The following is a 14,196-nucleotide window of genomic DNA, read 5'->3' on the forward strand; positions in this document are numbered from 1 at the left end:
GGAGCAGGCCTGAAAACATACACACTGGGGAAGATTTACTAAAGTGTGTGTGGTGCGTGTGTATGTACAGTGAAGGAAATAAGTATTTGATCCCCTGCTGATTTTGAATGTCTGCCACTCACAAAGAAATATCAGTCTAAAAATCGAATGGTAGGTGTATTGTAACACAGAGACAGAATAGCAACAAAAATTCAAAAGAAATGCACGTCTAACAAATTAAGCACGGATTGGCACATGTTCATGAGGGAAATAAGTATTTGATCCCCTTCACAAAACATGACTTAATACTTGGTGACAAATCCCTTGTTGGCAATCACAGAAGTCAGACGTTTCCTGTAGTTGGCCACCAGGTTTGCACACATCTTAGGAGGGATTTTGGCCCGCTGCTCTTGGCAGATCCTCTCCAAGTCATTAAGGTTTGGTGGCTGACGTTTGTCAACTCAAACTTCCAGTTCCCTCCACAAATTTTCAATCGGATTAAGGTCTGGAGACTGGCTAGGCCACTCCAGGACCTTAATGTACTTCTTCTTGAGCCACTCCTTTGTTGCCTTGGCCGTGTGTTTTGGGTCATTGTCATTCTGGAACACCCATCCACGACCCATTTTCAATGCCCTGACTGAGGGAGGAAGGTTCCCACCCAAGATTTGACGGTACATTGCCCCGTCCATCGTTCCTTTGATGCAGTGCAGTTTTGCTGTCCCCTTAGCAGAAAATTCCCCCCCAAAGCAGAATGTTTCCACCACATGTTTGACAGTTGGGATGGTGTTCTTGGGGTCATAGGCAGCATTCCTCCTCCTCCAAACACGGCGAGTTGAGTTGATGGCAAAGAGTAGGCAAACAGTCAAAATCAGCAGGGGATCAAATACATATTTCCTTCAGTGTGTGTGTTCGCTTCCAGTTAAACTGTACCCTAAAATTAACAGCCACAACATAATCATAGGTGAAGAATGGATTGTCCAAGAATGAAACACTCTAGATTTTGAGACAGATTTATTAATCAAAATATCTTAGATCACAGACAAGTGAGATGAGTTCCACAAGCACAACGGCATGCTGTAAAACAAAAACACTCCATCTAAAACTTTTTTTGTTTGTTTTATAAAAATTTTACTCAAGAAAATATTTCTGCTTTTCTTCATTTATGCCCTCACTGCTGGGTGGAACACCAATGCATTGCCAGCAATATGTAGCATAGCAGTCCAGAAGTGATAGGGTTAAGGCATGAAAAGACAACAAAGCAAATATTGCAACACAAATGAAATATCATAAAAAGAAGTACCCCTAATTGTTTTACAACCCCACTAAACTACTACTCATGTAAACTATAATCAAATAAGAGATTGTCATAAGTAATAGTCGACCTTTCTTATTTTAAGAGTAAGGCAATAGAAGCATTATGTTATATAAAAATAAGGACTTGGTTTAGGGTATGTTATTGTGCGGGATGAGCAGGACGATGAGAAAACTCGGATTCTTTGTTAAGCAGTATGAGAAGACACATTAGACAAGGTTATGAGGCTTCACTGGTCTGGATGTACGGAGGTGGAGGGTCCTTCTCCTTCTCTGGCATCTTTATGGCCATCTCATACGTAGGCAGGATATACTGCAAGAGATTGGAATAGTTAGTATTACAATGTTGTTCATAAACAGACTACAAGGCACACCAAAAATGTAGTTGCCATACCTGCCCTTCTTGTACATTGTAACAAGACAGTTTTATCTCCCTGCAGTGACTTGCTGCAAAAAGTCTGCCAGCCTAGGTGGCTCAGGGCAGTCAGGACTTTAATAGGTTACCTAAAGTGAAGCCATCTGGGTAAATATTTGGATCTGCTACCCTGTTTTTTGATGCCAGCTTCTTACTTACCATGGATTCCTGTCCTACATACTTGTTTCAGGTCAGTACAGATGTTTGAGGAGACAGCTCAACAGGTTGTACTCCAACCTGTTAACAGTGGCAACTTCTATATTGCCAACCCTGATGGGTACCCTTTAAGAAATGCACAGCAGAATAACTCCACTATAGCAGACCTTGGCTGCCACGCAGACTAATAAAGAGTGACAACATGAAAGAAATTGTTATGCAATACATTTATAATGGGCTCATCTGTAGAAAAAAAATAAATAACACTTTTACTATGCCACACAAGCTATGGTCAAAGGCTGTGAACAAATGTGAAAATACCATTGACCTAGCTTAGACAGCAAACACTTTACTGTGCATTAAAATGTGCTGTGTTAAGGCAGCCATTCATTTTCAGTGGCTGGCAGAGCACCTTATACGCACCAATATTTCACCATACATATAAATCTGATGATGTGAATGTTCTGCTTTCTAGATGATACAAGGGGACAAATAAATATCCTTAAAATGTCTGAATGGATACAAACTGCCCACAAAGATCCTTTTCTACTTCTTTCTAAATGCCTTCGGGCCTGTGTGTCAACAGGCTTTGGCTTATGTTGATGGAATCAGTTTGAGAGGTCTCTGAGATTGTTCACAATTCATTGACAAGAAAAGGTTTAGGTGCTTATCTGACCTGCCACTGACCTCCTTCTGACTTGCACTTACCCTGCTTCAAGCAAGTTTTGCATTTCCATATATTTGTATGGGAATGGAAAACCCAACAGAAGCAAACAAATGTCCATTGACACAGGCAGCTATACTGCTCGAAAGGAAGCGGGCACATGTGCAAGTTGCCAAAACCACATATCCATGACAAAGTTTTGCAGTCTAGGGTGTTGTTCTCTGACAGGGTCTCTTGCCGAACAGGTTGAGGGAGCAGACAAAACAATTCTTATAAATGTGGAACATGAAAAAGTTCATAATACACCATGAACGGGGCTGCAGGGACACCATCAAGAACAAGTCCTTGAGAGTGCTTGGCAGACAAGCTCCTGCTGGTTGAGCCAACGGCATACTGTTACACAGCTCTGCCCAAAAGAGGTGAGGGGGAACTACCCTAAGGAGCCACCATCCATTAAGCAGATGGTATTAGATAGACCAAGTAATAGCTACTATTGTGCAAAGCTCAGATTTCACATTTTTATCAATACAAATCTGCAAGTTTCATGAAAGGAAGTCATGGTTGACTTGTTTTAATACCTGGGCAGCACAGTGGCTAAATGGACTCTAGCACTGCCTGGCAGTACTAGGGTCGATGGTTCGAATCCCAACCATGGGACCACCTTGTTTGGAGTTCGCATGTTCTTCCTGTACCTGCGTGGGTTTCCTCCGGGTAATCTGGTTTCCTCCCAGACTCCAAAGACATGTGGGTAGGTTAACTGGCTCCTGTCTAAATTGGCCCTATTTATGTGTATGTATGTAAGTTATGGACTTTACATTGTACACCCCTTGAGGGTTAGGGACTGATGTGAATGTAATATATATATATATATATATATATATATATATATATATATATATATATATATATATATATATATATATATATATAAAAACACGCTGTGTAAATTGATGGTGCTATATAAGTACCTGTAATAAATAAAAATAAAATACCTGTGGAGGGGTTTCAAATGCAGGATACACTGCAATCTCAGGGAGGTTTCTATTGTTGATGTACTTGTAGCAGTTCCACACAACGTTAATCAGATAGGCCTGTAAACAGGAAGCATACGTATTTATTACAATATTATATTTTTATTAAATATTATATATGTATACATTTAATATTTTTTCCATTTAATAATATTATCGATTATATTTTTACATAAATGGTAATTTTATTTTTAAAACGTTACAAAGCAACAGAAACAAATTCTTGAAATAAAATGGTGCTGATCTGGTAACTATAAGTAGAGCAAGGTGCCAAACACACAACCTTAGCCTCTGAAATTAAATGTATAGCGAACTATTAAACTTTACAGACACCCCTCTGGAATGCCTAAGTGTATTTGTCACATGATCATCAATGTAAGGAGCTTCAAGCAGTTTTTTTTTTTTTTTAATATACACTATTGGGAAACGCCAGTTTCACTCAATTTATTGATCTACCACAGCAATGCTTAGATATATTTTAGAGTACATAAAAACTCCAGCCAAATATTATGTATAGAACAAGAAAAAGCTGAAATATCTGTCAATGCTTTACTGATGCCTGTGTCCCCATTATGGAGCTTTCCCTTCCGTGTTATTAAAACAGAAGGTGAGAAAATGTCCCCTCCACAGGGAGAGAGACAACTTTGCGTTTCTTTTCTGCATCAAAAATGCATGGATAGTGGGTTATATGGTTTCCAATGGCATAGTTCACACCAGTTCCAGTGTACTGTTCTAGTTCCAGAAAAAAACAGAACATGCTGCACTGAAATATGCCGCAGTAAAACGCATTAAAAAATGCACTGGAACATACCAAAAACATGCCCTTATTTAAGGGGAAGAAAAAAAAAAAAAAAAGAAGGGGAACAAATGCGCCAGAACGCACGAAAAATGCACCGGAATGCATCAAAAACGTGCATGCAGAAAATACCTCTGGACTGCGATCCTATGGTGTGAACTGGCCCTAAAAATATTGATTAGAAAGATTACAATGTGTCAGGTTTTTATTGTGACAATGTCACAGGTCATTTATGCCTCCTTTCATCCTCCAACAGTGAGCAGAACCTATATGCTGGAGGGTGCAGCAACACTTAATGATGTGCTCACAAAAAGAGGTTTAAATAATAACTGGCATTATCCTGCCCAGAAAATAAGTGGTGTCTGGAGTCAGCGCAGTGAGTCTGCAGGGGGACAGTGAATAATAAAGGATAAGTTCATCATATTCAGGTGTAAAATGTTATGAACATACCACCTCCCACTCCTTGTTGTGACAGCTAGAGGGGAGATATTCTCTTCCCCGCTGTCACGTTTTTAAGAAAATGGCCTGCCTGGCTGTGTCATTTTTTCACGGCGTTCTGTGAATGAATGAACTACAAGTCCCAAAGGCTTTTCAGCTGACGGCTTGCAGTTCTCGATGATCTACAACAGTCCTGTGGAGCGCCATGGTAGTTCACGAATTCTTCCTTTCAGTATATCTGCTTGCCTGTACATCCCGTATAGGCAAGCAGATATACTGACAGATTTGCAGGAGACGTGCATGGCACCAGTAATCTGCCGATTGCAAGTGCAATGCTTTAGAAGCTCCAGAAACAAAAAATAATAAAAGCACAATTTTGTACCTGCAAAAAAATGTGCATTATTTTTTGTCAAAGCGTGAACTTATCCGTTGAGTATAGTAGCTGGAGCTGTATTTTTATTTTCTGCAGCTGTGTAGCGATCCCTGTATTCTTTTTTGTGCCCAAGGTAAAATTTGGCTTTAAAGTGCTTTTTTTTTTTTTTTTTAAATACAGTTTTCCCCTTTTCTTATCAGTTAATACATCTTAGTGCTGCTGATCTCCTGCAGTCTCTCTGCAACTATACACATGTGTTCTAGTGGCAACTGCATATTGCTTGGCAGGAGAGCAACTGGGAGAGAAGAATACGGTCACTCCATAATAGGGAATGCCTAAACAAAGACCTTAATAAACAGGATTGCCAGGTACTGTACTGCAATTTCAGGTAATTTTCGAACATTTTCCAACCTGCATTTATTAAAGTTGTAAAAACGTATAGGAGATTTAGGGGACTGGATTTAGATCTAACCACTTGATGACCATTGGCCACATATAAATGGCCTAGACTTCACGTGAGTAAAAACAAGCTCAGGTCTGCAACTGCAGTGACCAGCTTTTTAGTAATATCCAGGCAGCTGTACAGTTTCCCATTCACTTTTACAATACAGAGAAGGTAAAGGTTTTGCACAAAAAAAAAATATCAGCACTTTATACTACGAATAATTACTAAGACGAATGAACTGTCACACAGCAATGATCAAATGTGTACATGCTTGGTGACAGTTCAGAGACAAATCAGAGAAGACGAAAAAAAGGAAATTGGTGAAGAGCAGGTTGCGTGACACATCAGAAGGAACAAAGAAAACCCTATGCAGAAGGAAACTTGTGGTTTATTTTCACTAAAACGTACTCCAGGCTTGATTATGCCTAAAGTGGACCTTCACTTAAAAGTGGAAGTATCGCTAACCTGCCTTCTCTTGGTAACATTAAAGCAGAACTCTGGGCAAAAAATACTTTGCATGTCCTTGCTGCAGTTTACCTACCTTCACAGAATAGATTATCCACCTTCTGGTTCACTCAATAGTTGCTCTGAAATAGCCTATTCATTTTCAAATTAAACCGTTAATTCTCTTTGGTTTCCTGTCTGTAAGACCTGTGACTGCTATGCCTCCTATTCCCCTAGCCACTGGTCTTGGCACATCCCTTCTGTAGTTCTTTCCCCAGGAAGTAGTGATGTAATACAGCCCCACCTGCAATGGTGGGCGGAGTGAGACCCTCAGACACAGGCAACAGGTACAGGCCTAGTGTACCCACCCACATTCACTACAATTCCCTGTGGTTGATGGGAACTGTAATTTCCTTTTACTGCAGAGAGAGAAGAGAATATGATGCAATCCCTGCTGTTACACCTCCTCCTTGGCAGAGCAGATGGTGTTATCTTTTGAATTAAAGAGATGAGGTCATGAAAATTCAATTTCTCCTCAATGGTAAGGATTTCCAAAGTGGTTTTATCAGTTTAGTGTTTTGTGTATGGGGATGTACTAATGGGTGGATATTTTTTGCCTAAAACCCAGGAAATCCCTCAATCTGCTGTCACATGAGCCCACATGGTGCCTCTTCAAGTAACAGTGACCTCTCCTTCTCCCCTGCTCATGCAGCTGGTCCTTTTTCATTCCTCATTGTAACACCACAAAATACTTCTGGACCAAGCGACAAACACTAGGATGAATGAACTGAAGGAAGCCAACAGGCAGCACTTTTTTTTTTGCTAGTTTTGGAGTGGGGAGGTATTAGAACCCCTGTCAAATCCTCCAATGGGGGCATTATTTCTGGTGACAACCTCCTATTGTGACTATGGCAACATAAAAGAAAGAATCTTACCGGTTGTTATTGAAAACTGTTTTTCAACAAAGACCTACACAATTCAGGGGTGAAAAAGTCAACCCAAAATTGGAACCCAAAGTAAAGTAAAAACATAAGAAAGGTTTTATCCTTTCTTCAATCTATGTGGAAAGTTGGTTGACAAGTATCAGCTTTTAAGATGTACTGGCTGCATGGATTCTGGAATTAAGACAGCTTTTACTTTACCTTCAGGATGATGACAAACGCTCCCACAAACAGTACGATGAATAGCAGACAACTGGAATCCATAGCAAGCATGTCATCTTTATATGGAAATTCAGGCTGCAAAAGGAACAGCAGAACATAAAAAACATTACAGCTGAAAAGTGAGAACTTCTGTACTTAATCAGCATACAATTGTAATAACTCCATTGAGAATTATTTGCACCTGTAATGACCACATAACCCCAATGCAATGTCAAAAAATGCAACATTGCAAATGCTATATTCTCCAGAATATTAATGAAAATTTTGGAGCCCCACAAAAGAGGTACAGTAGGTATGAAGACCCAAGTACACATGTGTAGAGACCTCACCAAAAGATTTCTCTAGAGATACAAGAAATGTAATACACAAACATCTACCAAACAGTGAAATATCAGAATTGGAGTAGACCGACTCCTTAATGGGGCCCCAATGCTTTCAGCAGAAGAATTGTGTGTAGTTACACCCCTTATATGTCATAACTATGTAGAAAAGGCAGTCTCTGCTCACACGGTGCAATAGGATTCGGTTTGCTCTATTTATGCAGTGCTATCAGTACGGAAGATGTAATAGAGGGGTCAGAGATGTACAAACACAATCTTTCAAGGTACAAGGCACCGGAATAAATATTAGCTGCTGCTCCGTGACTAGGAAAGATAGAAAATCAAGGTTAAGAATTAGGGCTCATGTACACGGGACGTTTGGAAAATTCTTCTGAACGAAGAAAACTGACTGCTGGAAAACGTAGGTTAAAAAACCTCAGTTTAGTCATGTTTGCATACCGCGTTTATGCGCGTTTATGTTCAGAAGCATTTTTAAAAGATAATCTCAGGAGACCCCCCCCCCCCCCCAAATGCCCAGAATGCACTGAAAAATAGTAAATTAACTATTTCAGACATTTGCGAGAAATAGAGAGCAGAAGCAGAGAGAGCAGTATGTGTTGAGATGACCTGTCTTTTCTGGTTGTATTCACTATGGATCCCATCATGAGCATAATGCGGCACGTTCTACCATTTTTTCTTTCATGCGAAACCTGGAACTGACTGAGCTGGTGTACCGGGTCCATTTGAATCCATGGAAAACACTTTGCATGCATTTCTGATGATGAAAAAAGGCTCTGGACAGCATCTGGATATAGAACAGTTAAACACTTCTAAACAAACGCTTCTAAACATGATTAACCGCGTTTACAAGCGTTTGAAATGCCTGCTCTTGAACGCAAGTTTGGTGCGTTCCAAAAAACGACTGTAAACTCAACTGCCTGTAAATGACTGTAAATTGCATAGTGAAAAAAACTCTCAACAGCTCCTGAACGTGAGTTTATCAGCTGCAGTGTACATGAGCCCTTAGGTTCCATGTACACTGCAACTGATAAACTCACGTTTAGGAGCTTTTCTGCATTTTTTCCAGCAGCCCCTGAACTCTCCCTAATGTTTTCCTATGTGTCCATGTACACATCGTCGTTTCCAGGCAGTTGAGTTTACAGTCGTTTTTTTGGACGCCCCAAACTTGCATTCAGGAGTAGATTTTATCAGCATTTCAAATGTTGGAAACATTTTTTAACTCTTCCATTTCCAGATGCTGTCCAGAGCCTTTTTTCATCATGAAAATTGCATGCAAAGTGTTTTCCCGGTACTCAAATGGACCTGGTACGCCATACTTTGAGGTTTCACATGAAAGAAAATATGTTAGACACTGCTGCAATAATTTCTGCACAGAGATTAGCTGGAACACATCCAAACACCACAAAAAAAAAAAAAAAAAGACAGCTAATCTCAACAAATACTGCTCTCTCTGCTTCTGCTCTCTCTATTTCTCTAAAAATGTCTGAAATAGTTAATTTCTTACTGTTTTTCTGGGCATTTTGGAAGGTCTCCTGAGGTGATCTTTAAGAAACGTATCTAAAACACAAATGCACATAAATGCAGTATACAAACACGGCTAAACAGACGTTTTTTAACCTACGTTTTCCAGCAGTCAGTTTCCATCATTCAGAAGGGTCCCGTGTACATGGGACCTTAGTGCTCATGCACATAAGTGTAATTCTGTTAGCATGATCCTTTGTAAACAGTTGTGTGTATGCTGTAAATGGATCCTATTGGTTGCCGCTGATCAGGGTTGACATGGAAAATATCAATGTGTAGGCAGCAGTAGCTACTGCCACTTATTACAGACTATTGACGTTTTTAAATCTTGCTCTGAATAAGCCATTCACATTGCACTGGCACATTCATAGAGTGACTTTGGCTTTTAGTCATTCAGAACATCCAAGGTCATTCTGCACATGCATCTGCTTGGTGAATGAATGATTTAGAAGGGGAAAGGTAAACATTAATAGTGTGTAATAGTGGTGGTGTCTGCAGCCTACACATTCTTGATATATACATGTTGTCCCTGAACAGCAGTAGAGAATAAGGTCAATTTCCATTGTAATCAACCTGTTAGCAAAAACATTTACATGTGTATAGTGTAAAATACAGTGCAAATACTGGACCATGAACACAGGTATTTGTTTACACAACTAAAAAATACAGACCAAAAAAAGACTAGTGTGTATGGGCCCATAGCACACATCACCAGTGCATTCAGATCCATAGAAATTACAGATCTGAACACAGCAAATGGAACACCATGTGCATACGCCTTTAATAAGCAGTATTTAACTATTTCAGATGTTCCTGATTAGAGCTGGAGTTCTACTTTATCTATTTCCCAACTATACGCACCATAAAAGTATTCTGCGGGACATCAATGTCACATTCAAAGAGAGTACTGAATCATTCAGCAGGGGACTTATTTCCCAAATGTGTCACATTGTTACAATTAAACCATGGTACCATGCAGCCATGAGGTGCTGTGGGTCGGTCCTATAAACATGAGAGCAAACCTAGAGCAACCCAACTTGGTAAACAAATCCTTTCACATATTGGGAAAATTAATACTGGCTTGCTTTTGTCTTTTTTTTTTTCTTTCAAGCAGAATATAAACAGCTTTTGTGAAATGTGCAAAATGAGTACACACAATATATCAGGAAAACAACCCCACAAATCACAAACAACATACACTGGCAAAGAAGCACTTACCAGCTGCTCCAAGTAATCTTTAATGCCAGGCAGGTATGTAAGGGAACTGATTGCAAGCAGGCATGTCAAGGCAAAATCAAAGAGCTGGTAACAGAAAAAGGGGATCAGCCAGCCTCCACGATGCTGCAGAGAAAAAGGAAAATCCATCTTTTACTGTCCAATCTCGCTGGAAGAGTGTGAAGACAGCTGTACAAAGTAATATGTAATTCAGTAGGGAGCGTCATCTAATCACAAAAGGAGAATACAATGTATTCTGTATACAATATCTGTTTAAGAATGGGTTTATATTTTGTTCCTTTGTCTCCACAAAAATGTATTTAAAGTCTGTACTCCATTTTAAAAAAGTACACGTTTTAGCTAAAAGAATAACCATCACTGCCTGCATTTATGTCATTAGTCAGAAAGCCCTCCTCCATGTCACTCTCAAACTAGGTTTTCTTGTTCCTGCAGTCCCACTTCCCTCAATTCAGGGCTGTTCATGGACAGGGAAGTTGCAGTTGCTGCGGCTTAATACATGTCTAAAGCCCAAAAGCTTTTATTCCCCCTGTTTTGGTTACAGTACAGAATGGTTAAAACACCGTTCCCTTTTGCCATCAGTGTCCCCTTAGGCTTAGTTCACAATGACATTGAAAGCAGTTGTTTGAGGGGCGGTTTTAACGCTCCTCAAACACCTACGCAAATGATACTATGGGCAGCACACAGTCCAGTTCACATTATCAAGACAAAGCGTTAGCATCGCATTGCTTCAAAATTGAAGCCTCATGTCGAGTCAGGAGGAGTTTGGAGCCTCTCAACGCCACCCATTCAAATCTACTGTGACGCTTCTGAAACGCACTGGTAGGCGTTTGCAGGGAATTTGCGGTTGCGGATTGTCAATAACATTACACTTTGTTTAGTTTGTGGTGTGGTTTTAACGCTTGTAAAATGCTTCACAACTGCACATTGGGTATTTCAGGAGCGTTTTTAACACTTGTAAAAAGCCAGTCTAAGGCCCATACTAAAGCTCATTAACGCGTGTCTAACGCCCATACTAAAGCTCACTAACACCTGTCTACCGCCCATACTAAAGCTCACTAACACCTGTCTACCGCCCATACTAAAGCTCACTAACGCCTGTCTACCGCCCATACTAAAGCTCATTAACGCGTGTCTAATGCCCATACTAAAGCTCACTAACACCTGTCTACCGCCCATACTAAAGCTCATTAACGCGTGTCTAACGCCCATACTAAAGCTCATTAACGCCTGTCTACCGCCCATACTAAAGCTCACTAACGCCTGTCTACCGCCCATACTAAAGCTCACTAACGTCTGTCTACCGCCCATACTAAACCTCATTAACGCCTGTCTACCGCCCATACTAAAGCTCATTAATGCCTGTCTACCGCCCATACTAAAGCTCATTAACGTCTGTCTACCGCCCATACTAAAGCTCATTAATGCCTGTCTACCGCCCATACTAAACCTCATTAACGCCTGTCTACCACCCATACTAAAGCTCATTAACGTCTGTCTACCGCCCATACTAAAGCTCATTAACGTCTGTCTAATGCCTATACTAAAGCTCACTAATGCCTGTCTACCGCCCATACTAAAGCTCATTAACGTCTGTCTACCGCCCATACTAAACCTCATTAACGCCTGTCTACAGCCCATACTAAAGCTCATTAACGTCTGTCTACCGCCCATACTAAAGCTCATTAACGCCTGTCTACCGCCCATACTAAAGCTCATTAACGCCTGTCTACCGCCCATACTACAGCTCACTAACGCCTGTCTACCGCCCATACTAATGCTCATGAACGCCTGCCTAAGGCCCATACTAAAGCTCATTAATGCCAGTCTAGCGCCCTTACTAAAGCTCAACGCCTAACACCTATACTAAAGCTCACTAACGCCTGTTTAAGGCCCATACTAAAGCTCATTAATGCCTGTCTAGCGCCCATATTACAGCTCAGTAACACCTATATAAAAGCTCAATAACACCTGTCTAAGACCCATACTAAAGCTCATTAAATGCCTAACACCTATACTAAAGTTCCTTAACACCTATCTAGCTCCTACACTAAAGCTCATTAATGCCTGTCTAGCGCCCATACTAAAGCTCATTAACGCCTGTGTAATTCCCATATTAAAGCTATAGAAGCATTTGGTAAGTTAGAAATTTAGTCAAGTGTGAACAAGCCCTTATGCAGACTGACTTTTACTTCATCTCCTGTTGTCACAACAGAAAGGAATTGTTTTCGCTTCCCAAGGACAACCACCCACCCTTGGCATGCTCTACTTTAGTCCACTGCTGAAATAAAATCGATTCCCACCTCCACACTAAACACAGATGGAGTTAACTCCCCTACCAGCTACTGTATACAGCCACAGCATCCACAGCTGCCTGAATACCTGAACAATGATTGTATCTGATTGTTTTGTGGTGCCACCGCGGCTACCCATGTTTCCGATTCAGCACTTCTTTAACAAATTCTTTATTAAATTTTATAAACAATTTCTGCAGCGCTCATACACAAATCCTACGTGCAAAAAATGAACATAAAAACATGTATAGCAATAAATCACATGTCTAAAAATAAATCAAGACGCTCACTCTATATTGCCAGCTGCATGTTGCTTCTGAGCAGGGCAAGCATGTGTGTGCCTGATGTCAGGTACAATAGAAGCTGGACAAGGAAGAGGAGCACTAATCAACTTACCACAAACCGGCTGGGCCCTGGCCACCAGCATGTACTGGATGTAATAGTAAAAAAAACTCTGATGACAGTGCATACTTCACAGCAATGCCCCTGTGCTGGTGACGTCACCTCCTGCCTATACTGACATGTTTCGATTGGGTACCGCCAATCTTTCTCAAGGAAGTCTCTTTATTAAATTTGGTTGACTAAAGTGCTATTTACTTTGTTCCCCTTGCAAGCTGATAAACATTTTAATCAACCATAACAAGCAAAAATGTGCCCCAACAATGCTTGTGCCTGGTGGTTCAGTAGCCGTTAACTGCTTGCTGTGCCTGAGCAGCTGATAATGAAAATTTCAGTTCCATATGTAGGCTTACCTTATGCTGCATTTACCCTGAGGGCCAACAACTGTCACATTTATGGGATACGAGCTGTTCTGGCACAGCAAAGGCAAACAAATTCTAAACATTTATATACGGACATACACAAAGTTCCATATCAGAGGTTCAGCCCTTCTGTTTATAATAAGAGGCTATAAGAGGGGAAGACTTGGGTATTTATTAAAAGGAGACTTTGGCAAATTATTATTATACAGGATTTATAGAGCGCCAGTTTACAAAGTTTACAATATAAAAGTGCGAGACAATACAGTGCAATTCAATACAATACAAGAGGGTTAGAAGGATCCTACTTGTGAGAGCTTACAATCTAATTAGGGAGGGGCAAGTGGTTACAAAGGTAATAACTGAGAGGATGGAGGAATTAGAAGACATTAGGCTTTAGGGATCACTGAAATGTGCACAGAGTAGGAGTCAGACAGATTGGCGTTCAAGGGGGATGGGAAAGACTCTGGTGATGTCCTAGAGGTGAGCATGGAAGAAGTGACAAGGGAGCTAGAAAGCAGGATGTCTTGGAAGGAGCAGAGAAGATGGTTTGGATGATATTTTGGAGACAAGACTGGTGATGTAGCTTAAGTTGCAAATGGCTTTGAATGTTGCAGCTGTTAGATTTTGAATTTTTTTCCCACTGGACAATTGGAAGCAAGTGGATTTGAGGCAAGATGGGAGGGACTGATTAGTGCCCTTGCAACAAAAACAATTGAATACTGTCCTTGATACTTTATGTATATCAAATTATTTGGACTCTTATCTTTTAGTCTGGAGCTACTTCCATATATGCACTTTTTTCTGGTAATCAGCATATAGATGGTATTGAAA

At 40.5% G+C, this 14,196-nt stretch overlaps 1 protein-coding gene across 1 annotated transcript in view; it reads right to left on the reverse strand.

The window, feature by feature from the left end:
* Nucleotides 1–973: 973 nt before the first annotated feature.
* LAPTM4A (lysosomal protein transmembrane 4 alpha) overlaps nucleotides 974–14,196 on the reverse strand; it is a 67,128-nt gene continuing 53,905 nt past the window's right edge. The window contains exons 4-7 of the mRNA XM_089657345.1: nucleotides 10,296–10,418; nucleotides 7,195–7,290; nucleotides 3,518–3,616; nucleotides 974–1,603 (exon numbers count right to left, since the gene is read on the reverse strand). Of these exons, the coding sequence (XP_089513471.1) occupies nucleotides 1,511–1,603; nucleotides 3,518–3,616; nucleotides 7,195–7,290; nucleotides 10,296–10,418 (411 nt within the window). The 3' untranslated portion in view covers nucleotides 974–1,510. The remainder of the gene's footprint in view (nucleotides 1,604–3,517; nucleotides 3,617–7,194; nucleotides 7,291–10,295; nucleotides 10,419–14,196) is intronic.

This window comes from Staurois parvus, unplaced genomic scaffold (genome assembly GCF_062004578.1).
Source record: "Staurois parvus isolate SC_StPar_1 unplaced genomic scaffold, SC_StPar_1.0 ptg000985l, whole genome shotgun sequence".
Taxonomy (NCBI): domain Eukaryota; kingdom Metazoa; phylum Chordata; class Amphibia; order Anura; family Ranidae; genus Staurois; species Staurois parvus.